The 24,421-nt window shown below is 34.5% G+C and overlaps 1 protein-coding gene across 1 annotated transcript; it reads left to right on the forward strand.

Moving 5' to 3' along the window:
- Positions 1-9,899: 9,899 nt before the first annotated feature.
- On the forward strand, positions 9,900-23,682 carry LOC113708442 (oxoglutarate-dependent flavonoid 7-O-demethylase 1-like). Its single transcript, XM_027230897.2, has 7 exons — positions 9,900-9,942; positions 10,755-10,948; positions 11,245-11,482; positions 13,736-14,000; positions 14,427-14,687; positions 22,126-22,450; positions 23,352-23,682. Exons 1-7 carry the CDS (start codon positions 9,900-9,902, stop codon positions 23,607-23,609), a joined length of 1,584 nt encoding a protein of 527 aa, XP_027086698.2. The 3' UTR covers positions 23,610-23,682.
- Positions 23,683-24,421: the final 739 nt, after the last annotated feature.

The following is a 24,421-nucleotide window of genomic DNA, read 5'->3' on the forward strand; positions in this document are numbered from 1 at the left end:
CATTCCCTCTAGGTTTAGAAATTGCATTCACCTCCCCTGAACAGTAACAATTCGTTGCAGAAACCTCCTTGACAGCTTGATGTCCCATTAAAAAATTATTTGTAGAAGTGAGATAAAACATTTCTTCCAATTTTGCCGTCATCTTGCTTGACGATTATTATTTGCTTGACAATTGCTTAACTAATTATCTAATAGTTAAGCTAATTAACTATTAACTAATTATCTAATTATCGAATTAATTAATTAACTAATTAACTAATTTCTATTTATCTAATTTACTAATTATCTAATTAACTAAAGCTGTTGTCTGTCTGAAACTAACAAACTATTTGCATGTTAAACTAATTAACTGCTTAACTAATTAACTAATTAACTAACTAACTGATTAACAGACTATTTGCATGTTAAACTATATGCGGTACGCATTACCTATTTAAAGTATCGACTCTTTATGGGTATTTTACTTTCAAACATTTAATTTATGATAAAAATATCAATGTTTGTAAGTAAAATTCAAAAAGTGTTACAGTAATATTCTTACAAAAAGGGAGGGGCATAGGGCCATAAATTAAATATTTGAAAGTAAGAATATTGATATTTTTTGTAACACTTTTTGAATTTTACTTACAAATATTGATATTTTTATCATAAATTAAATGTTTGAAAGTAAAATACCCATAAAGAGCTGATACTTTAAATAGGTAATGCGTACTGCATATAGTTTAACATGCAAATAGTCTGTTAATTAGTTAAGCAGTTAATTAGTTAATTAGTTTAACATGCAAATAGTTTGTTAGTTTCAGACAAACAACAGTTTAGTTAATTAGTTAATTAGATAATTAGTAAAATAGATAAATAGAAATTAGTTAATTAGTTAATTAATTAATTAGATAATTAGTTAGTTAATTAGTTAAGCAGTTAATTAGTTAATTAGTTTAACATGCAAATAGTTTATTAGTTTCGGATAGACAACAGCTTTAGTTAATTAGATAATTAGACAATTAGTTAATTAGATAAACAAAATTAGTTAATTAATTAATTAGTTAAGTAGTTAATTAGTTTAACATGCAAATAGTTTGTTAGTTTCGGACAGACAACAGCATTAGTTAATTAGATAAATAGAAATTAGTTAATTAGTTAATAGTTAATTAGTTCAACTATGCAGAAATAGTTTGATTAGTTAATAACCGTTAACAATTAGATAATTAGTTATTAGTTTAACCACGAAGAAATAGTTTGATTAGTTAATTAGTTAATTAGATAAAATAGAAATTAGTTAATTAGATAATTAGTTAATTAATTTAACTATGCAGAAATAGTTTGATTAGTTTAATTTGTTTAACAAATTAAACGTTGGTTTTGATGAAAGTACTCAAACCTTTCATCCAGTAAAGTCAAATCCAATAGGGGTACTCTAGTAATTTCACACACTTTTACCTTTTAAATTAGTTCCAATTTTTTCTAGGGGAGGTTAATACAATTTCAAAATTGATAGGGGAGGTCAGTGCAAATGTCAGAAATTTCAGGGGAGGTTTCTACAACTATCCCATAGAACAATTCTTAAAGTTTTAAACCTTGTTACTTGACAACATCTCAACCATCAATGATTTGCAAAGATTTGCTAATTAGACAATTATATACCAAGTATCACTCCGTTGCGTGATCCATCATCGAGGTAATTGACTGAGGCACGACAATTGGTCCTTGAGACTTCATCTTCATGGTTTCATTATTCAAAGCTAGAAATGAAACCATTCGATGCTATAGGTCCCCTAACCATAGGGCGCCATAGATGCCAACTTTATTCACTTTCATTCTAAATTGGCCCTTCTAATGGCACGGGGATTAAGAGATGGAGAGGGGTCACGATCGGTAAGTATGCCCGCCCCGTAGGGATAGAAATGGGGCGGAGAGAAATGCGGAGTGGGAGTAGGGGTTGCGAGAATTTGTCTCAGTACTATCCCCACCTATAAATTAAATAAATTAATTAATACATAAATATTTGTCAATATCTATGTACATATTATATATAGTAGGGGTGGTGGGGATGTGTATCGATACTATCCCCACCTCTATATATATATATATATATATATATATATATAGACATACACACATACACATACAGACATATACATTATAATTTGAAAACTCATGATATCATGATTTGTGTGGTAAAATGATGATTTTGTCATTTTTAGTTTACTGAATTTTTTTTTTTTGTGTATTGCATGTTTGCAATAAGATAATAATAGTAGCAGATATTACTTTAGTTATGCTAATAAATACGGAGAAATATTTTTAAAAGATTAAAGTATATTTCAAACTTAATTTCATGTTGAATTTTAGTTAAAAGTTCAAAAGATTGATTTATACAGTTATTTGTTGATATTATATATGAAAAATTATGAAAAATAGAAGTTTAATTTGAACCACCCAATGGGGCACCCTTATTGGGTGGTGGGGTGGGGGCAGGAGGAATAGTTTAGGGCATAGGAGGGGAGATGGGAAAGGGTTCTCTAATTCCAAATCCATCTCGTTGTCATTCCTAGTCACCAACTCTTTAAAACCTAGAAATTTTAGTTTTCCCTCACATAAGTTTTGAAGTAAATGTTAACTTCTACCTCCAAAAAAAGTTCTATAAAATATTATTATAAAATTAAATGTTATTTGTATATACTGTTTTTCGATCAAAGTAATTGTTATGCTTCCTTCTACATAGATAACATAGCAAGACCTGTATAATTTCAATAAAAAATTTAAGGATAATCTAAAATTTGGATAAACATCATGAAGTGAAGGTGATGAACCATCATGAAGTGAAGGTGATGAACAATAAAACATCATGAAGTTGATGAACAATAAAACATCATAAAGTTGGATAAACATCATGAAGTGAAGGTGATGAACAATAAAACATACTTGATAAGGATACGGAATCTCTCAGGAGCTATATTCCGCTTGCTCTGCCAATGCTCGATCTAGTACCTCCACGAGCTGATACTCCGTCAACCGGGTAGGTTATAGGTCCGTAGAACCCCACTTACTTCGCACTCCCGATCACCGTTACACCCCCTGTGAGAACCCGACATTTTCTAATTTTCTAGACTTTATTTTATTTAATTGCATGCCTTTTCTACATTTTCGTTACTAGGAAATTTTTTAGATAATTTTTATGAGTAAATATAGTTTTTAAATTATTTTTCTAGTATTAGTTAGTTTTTGAGAAATTAAGAGTGAATACCGGATGTGGGACCCGCTAGTGCAGTAAGTGCGGTAAAATTTGGTCAATTAGATTAAGTTTTGTATACCAGGAGTAATTTACTAGGTGATATGAGATAATTAGAGATGTCTTAGATGGATTAGTATAGAAGAGACCAAAGGATAATTATCAACCAAAAAGGTGACAAGTGTCACCTTGTGATTTAATCTTGGACTTTGACCACTATTCATGCACTTTACTAATATCCCAAAATTGATCAAAAAATCTTCATTTTCTTCACTCTTGTGGACGACTCTCTCAAGATAGAAAAGAAAAGAAACATTCAACTCTTTTGCTCTCAATCTTGCTCAATCTTGCAATCCAACCGATTAATCTTGAGACTACTCCATGAAAACCCTTAGCTAGGTAGGTTTGAGGAAGTTGGTGGAGTTGTTTGGAAAGCAAGAGACCTAAGCTATAATCTTTTGGGAGGTATCAAGGTATGGTGTGTAAAGATTCCTTGTTTGGTTCCTATAATGGCTAATTCATGACTTATGGTGGTTAGTTATGTGATTTTGTGGGTTATTTCATGACTTTTGGTAGAGATTGTGGAATTTTTATATTTATTCATAATTTTCTGTTTTATATGTTTAATGTTGGTTGGCCATGGATGATGGCTTGTTTTGGTCTAGAATGAAGCTTTGGTGCGCTAATTGTAGCTATTTGCGAAAAATTTCTGCTTTGTACGGAGAATTTCAGCTTTAGGGTTTTAATTTGACCATGATTGGGGGTAGTTTTGGAGCTACCAATTGGTTGTATTTTAAGGGTGTTTCATAGGCTATGATTTGTATGTGCAATGGTGATTGTTTGTTATGAAATTTGGTGGTTAATGGTAGCATGGTGAAGTACGGAAATCTAGGGGAAGTGCTGCTGAAATTTTCGCAGGGCCTTGAGCAGTCTTGGGGAATCTACTATATCTTGATGTAGGAAAATCGGAATTGAGTTCCGTTTGTTGCGTTTTAAACTAGATTCATAGGGCTATAAACCATGTAAATTTCAGACCCTGTTTCTGTCTGTACAATTTATGGTGATTTTTTAAATTTGACTGAAATATTGTACCCATTCTGCTTTCACTGGATAAAGTAGCAACTTGAGGCTTGAATTTGACTGACTTGCGTTTTGAATCTTACGATGGTGTTTTCTGGAAAGTTATAGCCCTTTGAATATATTTTACAACGGTATAACTTTTATTAATTTTGGACTTACAAAACTTGAGATATGATTTTTCATATAGGGTTGCGCGAAACTAGAAAATCCTATTTTCCTAGTAGTGATCTTACTTTCATTTTCTACTTCAAATTTGGAGTTGGTCAATCATTGTAGGTAGGGTTTTGAGGTTGTTCATGCCTTTAGGACTAATTGTTATTGTGACAGCCCAACCTTCCCCTAAGGCATATCAAAGGGGTTAGCGGACTACCTGCCCAACTCTCGCCAGGACTACTAGAACGGTTTGTATACAACTAAAACGTTCCGGAATATTTTAGCGTGCTCAATGAATCAAAATCACGAAATGAAAATGGGAAAAATGGAGCCGCACATGAATAGTGCCGTACCTGTTCGAAACCTATATAAGTGCAATAACTTTATATACTCCAAGAAAGGGACATTTCCAAACCAAAATAGCACATGAACATTACCAAACACTTTTATATATGCATAGTTACAAATTTACATTTCAAAAGAAATGTTGGATCCAAGTACATGTATGGATTTCCCAACTATCAAGGAGCTATACAAAAGAATATTAAAACTAGCTCAACTCGGCTTCAAAACATCATAGTTTCCAAAAGGTTATTCCCTGTAAGGAAAACAAAGTAACGAGGGGCGAGCTTACGCTCGTGAGGTACCAACAAGACACACCAGTAAGCAAGTATTAACACATAGTGATTCCAAAGCTCATAAACAAGCAAGTCAATGTAAAAGGATACAATTGGCTCTCAAGAGCCACTTTCCACTTGCCACACTTGATCTCCAACCCGTTGACACTCCGTCAACCGTTAAAGAGGAGAACAACCTGTAGAACGCCACTTTACTCCATATCCCTTCCACCGAACACCCCCTTACCAAGCCCGAACACCTCACAGTAACACAGAGGGTAATACTCGAGTATATCATAAGGTCAAGGATTTAACACTCCACTCGACTACAGTGAACCCAAGGTTCGTTATCGATTCACCCAAGCCCTTGCCGACTCGATTCGACTAAGGACCAATGGGGTATGAGTTCAGATAGTACAGTTAAGTTGTTGGGCAAATCCCCAAGCCATGTCAAATCACACATGTATACAATTTCACAGTTGACAGTACCAGTAATACAGATAAGAGATCGAGAGCGATAAAGTACACTCTCGTCTCATTCAAACCATTCAAGTTCACATAACAAGTATAAACAACCATTTAAGCAGTAGACCTATAATAGTACATTCACCAAGATAAGTAAGCAAATTCACAAGTTAGCTTCAGGTGTAGGCGTCGGATCACCGGCACGACCTATATAACAAGAATATCACAATTAAGACTCGAACAAGAGTCAAATCCAATCCACACACTACCAAAAATAAGGCCCAATAGAACGTATAAGTGCATAGTCAAGCGAGGGAGAGTCCGGAAATGAAGTTTATGCCCTAAAACCAAAAGACAGTTTTGACGTCATTTAGCGGAACGGACACAACTGGAGTTACACTTATCGGATTGGGGTGAAATTTACACCATTTCGAAGCTAAGATAAAGGGCTACAATTTTGAAGAAGGCCATTCAGTCCAGTTCGTAGGGTAGCTAGGCCACAATTTCAATGTACCAAACTAGCATCACACAAACAGGTTAACTAACCACAGTATGGTTAAAAGACCCTAATTCAGGCTACCGAAGCCCAATTAAGGTGTTTCTAAGGCCGTTGAAAAGCTAAGACCTAGCACTACAACTTTCATGTTTTGGCCAGAATCTAATTCAGTAAGAATCAGGGTGAAAAGTCATGGTCAGATTGGGTGAAATGTCCACCCTGTCCAGCGAACTCTTCCTACGGCAGTCTCCGGTATTTATGTCTTTTTTCAGGTTACACAACTCGTATTGGGCTGAAATTTTACAGAAAACTATAAAACATTATTTTCTACAACTTTCATGTTTTAATCTAAGGCTAATTTGGCCTCTAACCTAGCCGAATAGAACCGGGCAGAACAGGGTCATTTGGAAACCCTAGAACTGAAAATCCCTCTAAAACCTGGAAATTTCTACAATAAACCACAATAAGCATATAGAGGCTCCAAATTCCTTCATATAGGACTATCAATCCATAGCCAACCACAAGATACCATATAAAACAGAAAATTCCTCAATAAATAGGAAAAATTGAACAACTCAACCATAAGTCACAAAATAATCCACATAATGACACGCTCTACCACTAGAAATCCTTAATTGATCATTAGTAACATGAGAGGGAAGATATTTAACAACTCACCTTTGCAACTCCAAGAAACAAGACAACTAGAGCTTGTTCTTCACAAATGGCTCCACTCAACACGTTAAACTAGCTTAGCAACTCACTTTTGTGGAGAAATTTGGAATTTAACCGGTAGGTTTGCAAGATTCAAGCTAGAAATGAAGGAAATTTGAAGAAGCTCTCTCTCTCTTTTCTCTCTTGTTGCTCAGCCAAGAAGGAGGAAATGGAAGATGATTTTTGGTCAAAATTAGTTTAGTAAAGGTAAAGAAAGACTAGTCAAATGCCAACCTCCAATCACAATGCAACATGTGCCCATTTCAAGCTTATCTCATTTCTTTTGTCTTGCAAGACTTAATTAACTAGCTAACCCCTAATTATCTCATTACACCATGTAATATAATCCTTGTATACAAAGCTTCTCCAAATGAACCACATTTACCGCACTTATCGCACGAGTAGGTCTCGCATCCACTGTACACCACCTTTAACACAGAAAATAACTTATATGGAAAAAAAAATGTAAAAATCATATGTCCTCATAAAAATTTTTAGAATTTTCATATAAGAAAGAAAATATGAAAATTATACGTAAAAGATTAAAATAAATGCCTAGAAAATAAGAAAAATTCGGGCCCTCACAGTTATCTTTTCACTCCAAAGTCACCTCTTCGCTTTACATTAATGGTTCATTTGGATAGGCACATGACTTGTAACCGAGTTTTACTTGCGAATTCCATTTATTAGGTCTTGGAGTCAAGTCTTAAGTGTTTGCCCTTGATTGTTCTAGGAGGTGCCGGCGAGTAAAGCCACACTTGGGAAAGAAATTTTTGAAATTATCCTTGTTTGATCTGGTGAGTGTACCACTCCCCTGCATTGTTGCTTAATTGGTTCATCTATACTTGAAATTTGTGACATAGATAACTATGAACTCTGTTATTTTGAATGAGACGAGGGTGTACTTCGTTCTCTTGCCTGTGTTGTATAAACTGAAATCTATTACTTGTACTTGTTATGAACTTGAACCTGTTACTTGCGCTCATTATAATGTCGTTTGAAAGTGTGTCCAACGACCTTCCTGTTAAACCTGAGCTCAATCTCATGGGGAGTTAATTAAATCGAGCCAATAAGGGTTTGGTCGAGGTATTTCACAATCCATGAGTGCCTGTTCCTAGGGAATCTTTGAGTATTGAGACTCTTGATTCCGGTATACTCGAATATTACCACTTTCATTCTTGTTTGGCGTTCGGGCCCGGTAAGGGTGTATGATTGGTGAACGGGATTTGGCGTTAAAGTGGCGTTCTATTGGACTGGTTTCCTTATTTGAAAGTTGACGGAGGGTCAACGTAGTCGGATCAAGTACTATAACGGGGATTTGGCTCCTAAGAGCCACCTGTATCCTTTCTATCTAAGTTGTTTTGCTCATCTCCTTATTTGGTATACTTATGTGATTAATTGAGCATGAAGTTCCTTGGTTCTTGACAGTTATTATTTTTGGTACCTCATTGAGCTTCTAACTCACCCTGTTCCGTTATCCTTATTTTCCTTACAGGGATCCACTTTTGGAACTGTGATTTTGAAGCATGAGTTGAGTTAGTTTAGATATTTTGTATAGCTCCTCAATGGTTGGAACTCTAATTGTACTTGAATTCAAATGTTCCCTTTTGATTTGTAAAACTACGAATGTAGTTTATCAAAGCGTGTACTCATGTTCATGTGGTATGTTTGGTTTGTATATATCCATTTCAAGGATTATATGAAATTACTTGTATTCGATTGAGCCGTGGTCGAATTGTGACGTGGCAGGCACTATTCACTTTCCGTTTCGATTTTTTTTTATTTTTTGATTTTGTGATTTTTGCTTTGTTTAAGCGCGCTACTGTATTCCGGCACGTTTTGAGTTGTGTATAACCGTCTTAGTAGTCTTAGCGAGAGCTGGGTAGGCGGTCCGCCGAACCCTTTGGTTCGCCTTAGGGTGAGGTGGGGCTGTCACACCCCCTACTCCGAGCCCGTACTTCTTTTATATAAGGCGATACTACTCGAATATGCCAAGTGAGATCTCTCAAATAGATCAAGTTTATACAATTTTTTCTCATGGCTCATCAAGTTTCACGACCAAGCCCATGCCGGTTCGAGTCGCAAGGTCGGCCGATGAGTTTAGGCGTCCCCTACTATTATCAATATAAGCTGATAAGATTCACTCCAATCGACATTCATTCAAACATAGCATGATTCACTATTGCAACACTTCACTTTATGCACTTAGCAAATTCATTTCGTACAATTCAAATATAATTCATTTAAAAGAGAACGAGTGTAGTAAAGTACATACTCGATTTGGCACTTTTAGAATACTCAATTAATGAGAACATTTAAACACGTAGCAACACTCCATACACTTGATACTCACCAAATCAAAAAGTGAGTAAGTAAGCAAATAAGCCTTTAGTGGTCGGCTCCGAGATTCTCTTCAAAATCCTCTTGAGCACCTGAAGAAATAACAATTATCTATCACTCACAAATATTTACAAACTTCTTGCCAAACAAAAAAGAATGTACACTTGCGCAATACTAAGACAATGTCTTAAAAGAACTTTAATATCTCGAAAATCGAGATTCAAAAGTGAGGATTTAAATTCATAAGAGAAACTTGCATCCTCCATGAAGATGAGTTTAAAATGGATGATCAATATCGAAAGACAACGAAAAGTTCTCAAAAACTCATTTTCCAAGAAATCATGAATTTTTAGCTCTACGCGATAAACTTGGTAAAATTAGATCTTGAGTTCGGTACTTCCAAATATGGAAAAACTTTATTCCGTTGGAAACTAGATCCAAAATGCTAAAAGTTCCTAGAAGACATTTTTTCAAGATTCTAAACGGAAAGTACTCATTTTTCAACTCAAAATTTCAGTTCCAAGAGGACAGGTTTGAACCAGTCTTTGATTTTTCAGCCATTTTTGGAAATTCAGCAAAATTCATAGAAAACGATTCAGTCTTTGAAATTTGTAACACAATAAGGGTTTCAAACAGGTTTTCAAACACAACAAACGAAACTAAATTTAGAGTTTTGAGCGTCAAGATAAAATAGCCTAAAGTCGGTTAATTTTCACTACTTTAACAGTGAATTTCCAGATATTCACAGGGAGAGAGGATTGTGTTGTTGAAACATGTCCTCTTTGCTATGCCAACATACCTGTTGATGGCGGCTTCACCTCCCAAAGCTATTTTCAAGGAGCTGGAGGGTATATTCGCTAATTTCTTATGGGGGTCGGATGACAACGGCCCCAAACACCATTGGATTCGGTGGAACGATTTATGTGTTGAGCGTGGAGAATGAGGGGTTGGGCTCCGCCTGCTGGAAGATATTCACCGGGCTTTCTCCATCAAATTATGGTGGAATTTTCAATCCAAGTCGTCCTTGTGGGTCTCATTTATGCATGCAAAGTTTTGCCGGGTAGTGCATCCTAACCTGGTGTTTTCGGAGAAGGGATCAGAGGGGTGGAGAAGGATGGGGAAAGTTCGAGCCTTGGCGGAAAGGAACATTGGATGGATCATCCGGTCCGGGAATGCGAATTTTTGGTTTGACAATTAGTTAGGTTCTAGGCATTTGGCGGATCGATTGGATAGTGTGTCAGACCATAAGGTGGCGGACTTTGTGCAGGGCGGTTCCTGGGACGTTTGCAGGATTTCACAATGGGTACCGCCGGATATAGTTGCAGGGATTGGCCAAATGCACCCACCTAGAGGGTCGCTGCCTAACCTAATGGTTTGGCCGCCGGAGCCATCGGGCCGTTTTAGTCTCAAGACGGCTTTCTCCTTGGTCCGGCATCATGCTAGGCCTTCGCCTCTTTTCAAGCGCATTTGGCACCTAGGGGTACCGCTGAGAGTTTCGTTTTTTCTCTTGCGCCTGCTGCGAGATCGCCTCCCCTTGGACTGTTCCGTATGGAAGTTGGGGGTGCAGGGACCGTCTCGATGTTCGTGTTGTACATCTCCTGAGATTGAGACTACGGAGCATGTGTTTTGTGATGGGGCTATGGCACGGTTTGTGTGGCAGTTCTTTGGGGCTCCGATTGGGTCGGTTGGTCAAGGTCTTCGTTTCGCGTATGTCTGGCAGCCTGGTGGGAGGGGCGGCATCAGAATAAGTTGTTGAAGTTTGTCCACCAGGTTGTCCCTTTGTTGATCTGTTGGCATCTTTGGAAGGCTTGCAACGGGGTGAAGTACGAGAGCAAGAGGATTGTGGGGGCTCAAGTATGCCATTTGATCTTCTCCGAGGTGATACAGTTGTTCAAGATCTAGTTTCCGGGCTACCGGGTACCGTCATGGTCGTGGGTCCATTTTTATTTGGCCATATGGAAGTGGAAAGCGGGGATCTCACATAGGCTGGTAAAATGGGTGCGGCCTCTCCACGGAAGCCTAAAACTTAACACGGACGGTTGTTCTAAGGGTAATCCTAGTTGGAGTGGAGGAGGGGGGTGTTGCGTGATTGGGAGGGGAGGATGGTGCTGGCATTTTCTTGTTGTTTCGGTTTGGCTTCAAGTGTGCAGGCTGAGGCCCGTTCCCTGTTGGTTGGGGTCAATTTGTGCCTCCAGCGGGGCATCGCCATCTTTGACGTTGAAATGGACTCGTTGACATTAGTCCGCATTTTGAATCGTTTAGCTCATTGCCCATGGGGCATCCACACGGAGGTGCAGCAGTTGATGGGGGTAGCATCTTCCTTTCCGCGGATTCTTCACTGTTACCGTCAGGCGAACCAGGTCGCCGATACGTTGGCGAATACTGGATGTCAGCGGGCCCGTGACGATATATACTTGGCGGCATCGGAGTTACCCCGGTTAGCGCGAGGGGCTTTATTTCTAGATAGGCTAGGTATGCCTTCCCTCCGCCAGGTTGTTGTGAGGGAGGGGTAGTTTTTTATTCGAGCATTGGCATTTGTAATTTTGTTCTTCCGATAAATAACAAAAAAATGTTTACACTCTAAAAAAAAAAAAAACAGTGAATTTCTAGATTTGAAGAGCAATGTTTGAGGCATCATTTGGATATCGAAATGTTATTGAATTTATACCAAATTTGGTACACTTAAACTTCCATATTTGGACTTTCCTATCAAGTTATAGGCAAAAACTCACACGGGAAGGCAGTTAACAAAATGACTAAAATTCGTGAAATTTTCAAAGCAAATCTGTCAACCCACTCTTTCTTTCTTTCCAAAGGTTTTTGTCCAATGAAATCAATCCCAATTCTTTGAAACCAAGGTTCTAGAAACATTTGATAAGCAATTGACATAGAAATTTTCATGGCAAAACATCCCAAAACAAATTTGACCATTCGGCCAACAAGAAAGGAAAAAGTTTCCAGTTTCCAGCTTTGTTGCACTTTCGAAATCAGACCACATCTCACTCAATACAAACTCAAATTGGGAATGATTGGTGGCGTTGGAAACTAGGTTCAAAATGATACATTTCATCAGAAAGAGTCATTTCCAAAATCAGTTCACAAGTAAGAGAAAATTAAGCCACAATATGCAGCTTCTCCATTCCTCTCGGACAAAGAATCACAACAGGACAGTCAAATTTGTTAAATCACTACAGTTCACTCAGTTCGAACTAGTAGGTGATTTTTATACCATTAGAAAGCTATAAATGTCTAGTTTCAAATGCCATAAACGGCACTCCATTTTAATTTTTGTACAACAAGTTATGTTCAAACAAAGAGCTACTGTCCGGACCTCCTGATCACAAATTCCAGATTTCTTCCATTTTCGAAAACTCTAGTTTTGTGCAACCAAATGAAATAATTTTCGCAAGGCACTTTGTACACCCAATATACAACTTATATCCATCAATTTCATAGTCAAATAAGCAAAAAAAATTCGAAATGCAAACAAGATAACCACAGGACAGTTTCGGCCAGCTCACATCTCAAACCTTTTCCAACTTTCTCTCCATATTCTAACTATAAATCTCTTATATAACACATAAACACAACAATCAAGCATTTTAATCCTTAAGTCAGCTACCTATAATCCACCTCAAGATCGCTAGCCTAGAGATTAAAACAAGAATTGAAATTCCTCAAGTCCTCTAACTTATTTCTTGCTTAGGGTTGTAAACCCATGCAAACTAAGCTTCATTCTTGAAGAAATTAGAAAGATTGAAGAAGGTAAAGGGTTACCTCTTGAACCCTAGATGATACCAGAATTTTTTTCACCACAAAACCTCCAAGAAATTCTACAAGATGATGTCTTTCTCCAAACTAGAACTAATCTCCAAGTAGTATGTAATTTGGGTGAAGATTTGTGAGGGAAATGGAACAAGATTTGGAGCAAGATGAAGAAGCTTTCTTCCTTCCTTTTCCTTTGCTGTTTCGGCCGACCGAAGAGAGGAGAGAGTGAGTGGTTTGAGTTGTGTGAATCTTGTCTTGGAAGCTTGAAGAAATTGTGGCCAAAAGCTTTGCAAAAGTCAACTTTGAATAGGGTTCAAATAGTGTCCCGTACTACAACTTTTCTCTCTTGTTTGTTTCACTTGTATACTAATCCTCAACTATAATTCCTTTAACACTGTATTTACTCACTCTTATGAGTCTAGTATAACTTTCTCAAATCTCCACTTTATCATTCCTTCGCGCAATATGCAAACTTTCTACTCGCATGCGATAAGGCGAAATTTTTGAACTCACCCACCTCTAATCCCTTAATTAACTTTTCTTAGTCTACTATTGATCATTCTTAATTTTTCAAGATAATTGTACTATCGGATCGAATATTATATCGAAAAATGTGTATTCGCTATTTCTTGCTAAACGAGCCGCAAAAAAAATAAATTTACTAACTGGACGTTTTAAAAGTATAATTGAGACATTGTTCCATGTAAATGGATTTAAAATGGTTGAAATAAATTATTCGAAGAAAATGGATGAATAATTATTTAAATAAGTCAGAAAAATAAGATAAGAATAAGAAAATTTTCGAGTCCTCACATAAACAATGTTGGATTAATGAAACATCTGGTGCGAAAAAATATATATATTCTGAACTAGGGATTCAGTGGATAGATACAAGAATTAGAGCTTTGAAGTTGAAAAGAACCACAATCGTGGATCCCAAGACAAGAAAGCTTGGGGGATCTCTGAATGTTCCTTTTGTCCAAGAGTTGGCCAAGAAAAATCCCTTTTCTGTTCCAACTCGTTACATACGCCCCGACAAAGACCAATATTCAACCATCTCTAACAGTTCTGCTGTGGAGGTAAGTGATTTGGAGCTTCAGAAGCTGCATTCTACTTGCAAGGAGTGGGGTTTTTTCCAGTTATATATACAAGGATTGAATGTATGACAAACATATATTTGTGTGACAAGCTATTGTATTTTTGAAATAGTTTGATTATACAACTTTTTTACAAAACTAAATTGTCAAGTGTTGTTATTTTGATGTTTGAACCGTCGATTTTGTGTAAGGTTTAAACCCTAACTAACATCCTAGAAAGGAACTTTAAATTCCCCTTGGTGGCCACTAGACCAAAACTCTATGGTTACCTTTTTCAAGGTTTGAGACCATCCCACTTTTTTTTTGTATCGAAAAAAAAGAAACCATCTTCAAATGAAATCAAAGTCCTATGAAAAATGAATCCGTTGATGACTTAATCATCTTTTACCTAAATTTTACGGGTGCAAATCAGTTGAAAGTATACATATGCTTATATGCTGTTCCATCCAGACGCTATTACTTATGAGTAACTGTCAGCAACTGATTAATCATGGAGTTAGCTCTTCATTGGTGGAGAAATTGAAATCAGAAGTTCAAAATTTTTTCAATTTGCCAATGGTTGAAAAGAACAAATATGGTCAAGAACCAGGAGATGTAGAAGGATATGGGCAGGCCTTTGTCAAATTAGAGGAGCAAAAGCTTGACTGGGCTGACGTGTTATACATGATCACTCAACCAGAAGATTTAAGAAAACCTCATTTATTCCCTAAGCTGCCTCTTCCTCTAAGGTATATTTGACCAACCATGCACAACACACACAAAACGGGGAATTTAAATCAAGTGTTCTATCTTTAGTCTTGTAATTCTTTAACCATGCAGTTGTAGGATAAAAACTGTTTTTGACATGAACTAACATATGTACTATGCTAAAATTTTAGCCAAACTGTACTACTAGTTACTGAAATTTCTTGAATGAAAAAAAAAAATTGGATGGCCGAAAAGAGACATTCATGAAAATTTAATGGCCACTGATGCACTTTGCCAGATGGTTTTGATTGAAGCAATTCAATGATACCATTTAATTTAACGTTTTCACATCTATCTAAATTTGAACGCTAATGCATCAGATAGGTGAGATTTTTTAGTAGGTAAAGTTGATTTTTCTGTAAAATTATCTACTGAGAAAGATAGAATAAAAGAATATGTTGATGTGATAATTTTTAAAGTTAACATTTCAGATTTCTGTTTAGGGAAGTATAAAGATCCAGAAATGGCTGAATACATGACGACGAAAGGTCAAGCAAAAAAATAAGCTGAAATGCCAATGAGAAATTAATTACCCCGCCGCCCTCCATCCACTAGCTTCCAAACCAAATAAAAAGAGAAAAATATATTTAGAACTACAATATGAATAATTCAAAACATTAACCTATTGTACATATGCTAGTAAGTCCACTAAGGCTTAAGAAGCTTTCTTTTTCACTTTTTGTGAGATTGAGAAAAATAATGACCTGCCAAGAATTTGCGTTTGTGTTTTGATCAAAGATGATTTTTTAATAAAATATCATATTTTCATTAAAATTTACACTAATGGTAGAAATTATATCATCAAATATATACAAATATAAAATAACAGATCTAAAGAAAGGATACCACAGATATGAAGAACAATAAAAATTACATTATAAAGCTTCAAATTTAAAAAATAAGATAAAATAATTGTAGCTCCATGGATATCTATGCATGGTTGTAATCGTCAAATCTACTGATTAACGGCTTCAAGTCCATGTATTATAGTGAGATCTACTAAATAAATCTTAGAAATTTCAGATCTAATAATCAAAATCCGAAAAACTCAAATGTAATAAAAGAAAAATGAAAAAATTATCAAAAACTCTTACTAGGAATGCTTAGGAGAGAATAAAATTCCACTAAAAAATTTAGGAGAGAAGAAAACTCTCACTAGACAACTCTAAGGAGAAAAGATGACAGGTGTCGAGCCTGTGTAATAATAATTACATTCTTAAGAAAAATACAAATTTTGTATATAGCGGTGAGTAGGGTCGAATCCACAGGCACTGGGGATAAGTATGAGGGATTTTTGGAGAATGTAAACTAACTAATGAAACAACTAATAGAAATAAACAAGAATTAATCAATAACCCATACGACTCTGGCCAAAGGTGCAACTTTTTAGACACGGTTTATTCAACTAATTATCGATGCAAAGATAATTCAATTACTCATTAATAGATTGATTATAATTATCATACACGCGATAAACAACCAGTCTTTCCTTACTTTTTCGATAGTCAAGGTACGACCGTTAACTATTTCTCTAACCAAAAAATAACTCTAGATACGACTGTAGGATTTAATTTCTAGATTGCATTAAGAATTAGAAAAACCCAACCCTAACTAACAAACATGCTAGAGGGTTTGTTTAAATTAGATCATGCGTTTTCCTAACATGGAACCAATCACGTTAGTCGCCACTGGTATTAATCAATTGAACAATTACGGATTAAATCAATTAATTTGGCAGTAGATTATTAGGTTAATTTGAATATCGGGCTCTTGACATTCAAATAACAAAACAATTATAAGAAGTTAAACTAGAAAACGTACAAATACCAATGAATAAAAGAAATAAGTAAAATAATTCGATCTCACAGATGTTTGGAACTGGGTCTTCAAGTTGACCTTCGACTAAATGAGGAATTTAGCCACGCCTTATAAAGAAATTTCCACGTGAATTTGTAGAATTCATGAATATCAAACTTTGTACTTAAAACAATCTAATATGTTTCATGCAAGAAGAGTAAAGGCATGAAGAAGGAATTATCTCCTGTCTTGCGACCTCGGGACAAAGACGAATTGTGACAGCTCCACCTCCCCCTAAGGTGAACCAAAGGGTTCGGCAGACCGCCTGCCCAACTCTCGCCGGGACTCACTCACTCACTACAGTCTTCAAATATAATACAATGTAAATCTCAAATATACATCAAATTCTCCATGAATTACATATCATAAGCGAAGCGATTCAGACTGGCGCTCTTTTTTTTTTGGCATCTAAGCACGTCTTTGAGATTCCAGGATTCACGCCTGTAGCTTCATACATCTTTTTTCTTTTTTTTTTCCCCTGGTCAAATTTTTTTTTCAGGTTTCTTTTTTCATACTTAATCTCTTTTTTTTTCCTTAATCTCATCTATAAATATCAAATAAATTATTTGATATTGGTTTCTTTTTTGTGCATGTATATATATGTGTGCTTGTTTGTGTCTATATACATCTTTTTGGGTTTGGCCAACTCAATATACAAATTATTTAAGAAATTACCTTACAATAAAACTTACACAATAAAACATGTTTCAAAAATTTAACATGCATAGAATTGCTTATATACAGTATAGCACTTCTTACTCATGCTTATCCTACTCTTTGCCTATTACTTAGTTTTTATAATAAATTCAAAGAAACATGTAATCAAATATTCTGTTAAATGTGTTACAACTCTCAATCTTATTGCACGACAGATATTTTACTGAATAATTTTAATTTCGTATATACCCATTCCATATGAAAATAATTATTACTTATGATGTATTACACGTTATACTAATCTTTCACAGTGCTAACATTAGACTACAAATTATATTCAATTACACTTTTTCAAATTATTTCAGTTATTGATTTTTGGGGGTTGTTATAAGTAATAATAAACAATTCATGAAAAATTTTTTATGCTCAGACATGTCTACTATGTCAACTTAGAAAAAATTACAAATATCTAAAACTAGTTTGTTATTATATCATTTGCATATTGCTAATACGTAATGAATAGGGGCTAAATTATAAAATTAGGGTGTCATATCTTCTGTGCTTTTGCTCATATAAAAGAATTGGGGACTAAATAATAAAATTAGGGTGCCATAGTAGAATTAGTGAAATTTGATGAAAATACTATAGAATTGCTTATATACAGTATAGCACTTCTTACTCATGCTTATCCTACTCTTTGTCTATTACTTAGTTTTTATAATAAATTCAAAGAAACATGTAATCAAATATTTTGTTAAATGTGTTACAACTCTCAATCTTATTGCACGACTGATATTTTACTGAATAATTTTAATTTCGTATATACCCATTCCATATGAAAATAATTATTACTTATGATGTATTACACGTTATACTAATCTTTCACAGTGCTAACATTAGACTACAAATTATATTCAATTACACTTTTTCAAATTATTTCAGTTATTGATTTTTGGGGGTTGTTATAAGTAATAATAAACAATTCATGAAAAAATTTTTATGCTCAGACATGTCTATTATGTCAACTTAGCAAAAATTACAAATATCTAAACATAGTTTGTTATTATATCATTTACATTTTGTTAATACATAATGAATAGGGGCTAAATTATAAAATTAGGGTGTCATATCTTCGGTGCTTTTGCTAATATAAAAGAATTGGGGGCTAAAAAATAAAATTAGGGTATCATAGTAGAATTAGTGAAAGTTGATGAAAATACTGTAGTATACAGTGATGTAAAAAGTTGTCACAAAATTGGAACCGGGTAGACTTTCAATGACAACAAGTTATGTTGTCACTGTAGAGAGAGCGTTTGTGACGACTTTACTTGAGTTGTCATAAAATCATTTCCCGCGGCATCAAATGAGATACGCGCCAACTATTTCGTGACGAGTTGAGAATGACAACTTCCAATGTTGTCACTGATTATGCTTGTGCTGTACTCATCTGTGATGACACCTAATGTCGTCACTGAATTAGGTTATCTGTGACAAGATTTTTGTTGTCACATAAATTTTTGTCACTGAAAAATATATTTCTTGTAGTGTCATTAGTGGACAAACTGAAACTAGAGATGCAAAAGTTTTTCAATTTGACGATTGAAGAGAAGAAGAGATTTGCCCAAGAACCGGGCGATGTAGAAGGATATGGACAGGCCTTTGTTGTATGTGAGGAACAAAAACTTGACTAGGCTGACATGTTTTACATGGTCACTTTGCCAACTCACTTGAGAAAACCTCATTTACTTCCCAACCTTCCTCTTCCATTCAAGTACAAGAAAATTTGCACACACATTCATATCATTGTATTTAGGATGCATTTGATAAAATTGAAGTTTGAAAACTGAAATTTGAAATCTGAATCCATTAAATTATTGAATTATTAAGTATTAAACCAAATACATTTGAGTGTATATCATATTTGGTGATAAGTGAAAAGTTTATCACTTATTTTTTATAGCAAGTTTTGCCTAAAAAATTTAATGACACTTAATTAATTCAGATATTCAATTTTTGGTTATTAAATGTATCTGAATATATTAACATCTAAATACATTAAGTTTAAATGATGAATGTTGTCAAGCACCTGAGGACTATAGTAACATCACACACAGTATAACTTTTGAAAGTCATAAGCGTCTAAAATTCTCTACACTTGTCTAAAATTTTAAAATTTTGTGGGTGAAAATACTTAAAAGCTAGGGATAAGATGATCATAGACTAGTAATAGGTTAAGAAAATAAGTGGTTAGTAGCAGTCTGTAACTTTGCAAATCACCGTACCTGTAATCTTTCTATTTCTTTTACATAAATTGTCAACATCTTGATTTATATAAAGAAACTGAAAGTCTAGAATCGAAATTGTAAAGAGATATAATGATGATTTTTATGATTTATAAACTGGATTTACAATGAGACATTATTTAAGTGTGGCGGTTTGATTCTTTCATGTATTTTAATTGATGGAAATATGAACATTTTGGTCCTTTATTATAGCAGTGGTGGTTAATTTGGTTCTTTATATACTACCGCTTGCTAATTTATTCCTTATCTCCTCTGCTCATTTATTTCTACAGTGGCAATGTCGATTATCTTTGTAATACCAACATTGCATGGAAGTTTATGAATTAAGGGTTGTAATTAGAGATTTGGGAAAATTAGGAGAGGGGAAATCGATAGATTACAAATACTGCATTGATTTTATTTCATGGAAATCAGGGATTAATTGGTAGACGGAAGTACGCAATAAATTTTCATCACTGAAATAAAGGACTTGAACTATATAATTCCCTTCTAATAAGCAAAGTAATAAAGGACTTGATGAGGTAATTAAGTACTTTGTCTTAAATCTTAAAGAACAGTAAATAAAGAAAGATGTAGATAATGGTTATGCAGCATCTTAATCACTGTTTGTGAATTTTGTTTTGTCGAAAAAAATAATAATATATGTCTCATTCAGTTGTTGAGGGGTAAAAAAGACGATAACCACTCAATTATTCTTTATTCTAGATCACAATTTGTTTATAAAAAAGTATTCCATTGATGACTAAAATGCTTTATTCAGAAAAAAAAAATTTGATAATGCTGGTAGGTAGCCCGCCAGAACTAAACATATAATTGGTTAACAGAAAAAAGCTTTTACATATAATTGAAACCGAGGAGGCAATAATAAAGCCAAATGCTGTTAAATGAAAAATTGTAGCAGAGAATATCCGAGTGTACGTAATATATATATTTTTTATTATGTAGATGCATTTATTTGGAAGTCGTATTGTCTTAGGGGCCGACGTACGATATGAAACATCGAATGCTATCCTTTCAATAAAATTCCATGTGTAATGATCAAGACAGCTTATCAGCCACTCCTTCAAAGAAAGAAAAAAAAAAAAAAAAAAAGACAGCTTATCAGCCACAAAGTGTCCCAAGGATTGAATATTTTGATCATTATCTCTCTTAAAGTCTCCACATGATAGGCCTTTTCTTTTATTTTTTTTACCTTGGAGTCATTCTTAATTGTTTTCCAACATTTCTCTTCTTTTAATCATATGGCTATTGGCCACCCAATGACTTAAAGTCTTGGTGGAGTGAGAGGTTAAAGGTTCAAATCTTACCCAACATCACTTTGCTACTATATGTGGTTTTCTCAAATCCATATGAGTGCGTACGTTTAATTCAATGGTGATTCAATTCCCATCGGTTTTTCAATGGATTCAATTGAGTCTTCCCCTAAAATAGATTAGAGTAGAAATAGTTTGATTCGATGGTGATTCAATCTCCGTCGGTTCCCCAATAGATTCAGTTGGGTCTCCTTCTAGAATAGGTTAGAGTATGAATAGAGTAGATCATGACGATTGATAAAAAATAAATTATGTCATCTCTCTCTCTCTCTCTCTCTCTCTCTCTCTCTCATACAGAAAAAATATATCCTCTCTTGCTTTTCTTAAAGGGACAATTTTAGAAACCTCTCGTCAGGTTTCTGATAATTTCATTGAGCTCCTTCGAGGTTATAAAAATAACATTTACCTCCTTTGCCCACATAAAATGATAATATTAGTTTTAACATTTTAATAAAACTCTCTTGTTAGATATACTTTTACAAAGAATGGTATTAATAATTATTTTTGTTTTCTTTTTCTATTCTTATTCCCCCTTTTTATATTTTTGCCGATAAAACCATAAAATATAAACATTGATAGCATAAATGTTTTACTAGTAACATTTTTTATGACTTTGAATGTGATCTAATTTTTACTTGCTGATTGTTTTTGGTACCAAAAGCAACATTAACTCAAAAAAAAAAAGCCCAAAATTGCTACCAAGCTATGATAGTTCCACCGATCCAAAATTCTACAAACTCTAAAAGAATTATGATGATATTTTCTTTTTCAAATTAAAAAATACATACCCTAGTAAATCACCATTAAAAGTAGTTTATCATAGTGATAGAATTATTGTCATCTTTGCTTATCAAATAATAAATATGGTGTTAAAAACTTCACACTCTTTTTGTATATTTGTGTTAAATATATTATGATTGTTCTGGAAAGTAATTCAAACGTTATAAGTTGAGGGTATTTTAGGATATTCATTAAAAATTTTGACCAAGTCTAAGGTTTGGTTACCAAAAGTGTCAAATTAGGGGAGGTAGGTGTAATTTTTAAAACCTTAAGAGAGCTCAATGAAATTGTTAAAAATCTTAGGGAAGGTTTATAAAATTATCCCTTTCTTAAATCTTACCTTCTTAATTGTCTTTATGAGGAAAATTAATAAGCCATGTCATCGTGAGATGATCATAAAACATCCATCCTTGCATGCATCAAAAATTAGTTAACATCTAAAGCATTGTGCATTGTTATTATATATTGGATATTCTTTACTTTTTATTTACATTTTTTTAACATCGTAGAGAAACTCTAGATCAGTACTCAAGGGAATTGAAAATCCTTGCCATCAAGGTCCTTGAGCAAATGACAAAAGCATTAGGAATGAAGCTTGAAGATATGACAATGCTTTTTCAAGAAGGGATGCAATCAATGAGGATGAACTATTATCCTCCATGTCCCCAACCTGAGCTAGTGATGGGCCTTTGCCCCCACTCTGATGCCGTTGGGCTTACCATTTTACTTCAAGTCAATGAAGTGGAAGCCCTCCAAATAAAAAAGGCTGGAGCTTGGGTTCCTGTTGTACCACTTCCTAATGCATTCATAGTCAATGTTGGAGACATTTTAGAGGTAATCATGCTCAAAATCCTTTCTCCCAAGATGCAATGTGAATATGAGCAATCTCTTCAAATTGCTTTTCTGTTTATATAATTACAACATCTATCTAGTTTTTGGTCTCCCTTATGAGATATTTTCAAATTGGTTTCTACAATTATGAACATATATGGAAATTAGAATGTCCTTCCCATATTTTAATAGGATTCAAGAGATAATCTTTCCGATTATGATTAGTATGCCTACACTAGGTTGATGTGTAAGACTAATTATCAACTTGCACCACCCAGAAAATGAGGCAAGGTCAAAGTGTAGCATTCATCCCAAAATTTAACTTTTGACAAATTTGTGCCTAAACTTCTAACTTTGGCTACTTTGTCAGAGTTAAACGAATGTCGTTTATTGGTAGAATATTGACTACTTTAATAGAATACGTATCTTTATAAAGTCAAAAAAGCATAAAATATATGGATGAAAAGGTCTTATATTGAAAAAACTCGGGCATAATAACTTCAAAATTAGTATTGTGCATGCCCTTACACCCCACCCTCCAAATTATTGCTTACCTGTGATGTACGAGTGGTAAAATTCACGCTACTTTCCTTTCATCGTTTTGAAAAAAGTACTTGCTCTTTTCCCCGACAAATTTGTTTTGATTTTCAGAAAGGAATTTACTTTTTGTCTTGATTTCAATGCTAATTACACGAGTTACTTACAAATCATGTCCTGGATCTATCAGGGTATTGCTTCTGAATTCTATCTCCAGTGTTTTTGGGGCATAACAATAGTTATAGGTGGACTCACAAGATTCCCCTGTTAACCATATCCTATTATTGAGCCTAATTGAACTTTTATGAGAATGTATGCTACATAGTACACAGTTGGGAATAATGTGACGTTTTTAACTGAGATGCAGATTGTGACAAATGGGATTTACAAGAGTGTTGAGCATCGGGCAACTGTGAATTTGCACAACAAAAGGCTTTCCATTGCAACGTTCTTTTCCCCAAAACTGGATGGTTACATGGGTCCAGCGCCAAGTCTTATCACCCCTAAAAATCCAGCAATTTTCAGAAGAATTAGTATGATTGACTATTTAAAAGCGTTTTTTTCCCGTGAACTAGATGGGAAATCATTCATTGACGCAATGAGGACCCAAATCGAAGACTTTTAGGCTCTTAGTCCCTCTATGATTTTTCTCTTTGAAACTTATGTACACTGTTGATATGGTGTCCCCTCTTCATCGCTTCCCCCAACTTTCATTCACCACAATATGTATAATTGTTTAATAATTAATCTTGTATACACTGTATATGCTATTAGATTCGAATGCATGACAACTAATATTAATTAAAATTTAAAATTCAAAATTTGAAACAAATAGTATGCATTTAGATTTAATACTGTATACATTATTAATGTATAGAAAATTAATATATTTTTAAATATGAAAAAGAATGATGAGTGATTGTATGTGCTATCAACGACGTATTAGAAGTCACTCTTTATGCCAAATCTTGATAAGGGGAACCAAAAAAAAACTCTTTGCTATTTTACCTTTTCCTCTAGTACTTATTTTAGGCACAATTATAAATCTTTGAATATATTGCTATTCCATAAGTACTCTTTGTATTAAATTCAAATTTTGGATTTTTCTATTATGTCCTTAAAAGTATAGCACAGAATAAACATATAAAATAGAAAGGATGAACTCGCTATAAGCCTCCCACGTGTGGAGCAATTGTCTCAAGAAGGTCCCCATTTTTAGTACTTTTCAGTTCCACTTCCTGTAGATAGGTCCAAAGACCAAATATAAGTATATGTTAACAATTATAACAATATTTGGTAAGGACAAAAAGGAAAATTAACAATAAAATTACTAACAATTAACACCCTATCAATTCCCCCCACACCTAAATCATGCTTGCCCTCAAGCATGAGAACAACTAGACCCAACAATGGTCAACTCTCACGTCATCTATTGCC

This window comes from Coffea arabica, chromosome 9c, assembly GCF_036785885.1.
Source record: "Coffea arabica cultivar ET-39 chromosome 9c, Coffea Arabica ET-39 HiFi, whole genome shotgun sequence".
NCBI classification, from domain to species: domain Eukaryota; kingdom Viridiplantae; phylum Streptophyta; class Magnoliopsida; order Gentianales; family Rubiaceae; genus Coffea; species Coffea arabica.

Coding starts and splice junctions, on each gene's coding strand:
- LOC113708442 (XM_027230897.2), top strand. CDS start 9,900: ATGGCGGCTTCACCTCCCAAAGCTATTTTCAAGGAGCTGGAGG. Junction 11,483..13,735: donor TACGTTGGCGAATACTGGAT/GTCAGCGGGCCC, acceptor ATTCTGAACTAG/GGATTCAGTGGATAGATACA. Junction 14,001..14,426: donor AAGGAGTGGGGTTTTTTCCA/GTTATATATACA, acceptor ATTACTTATGAG/TAACTGTCAGCAACTGATTA.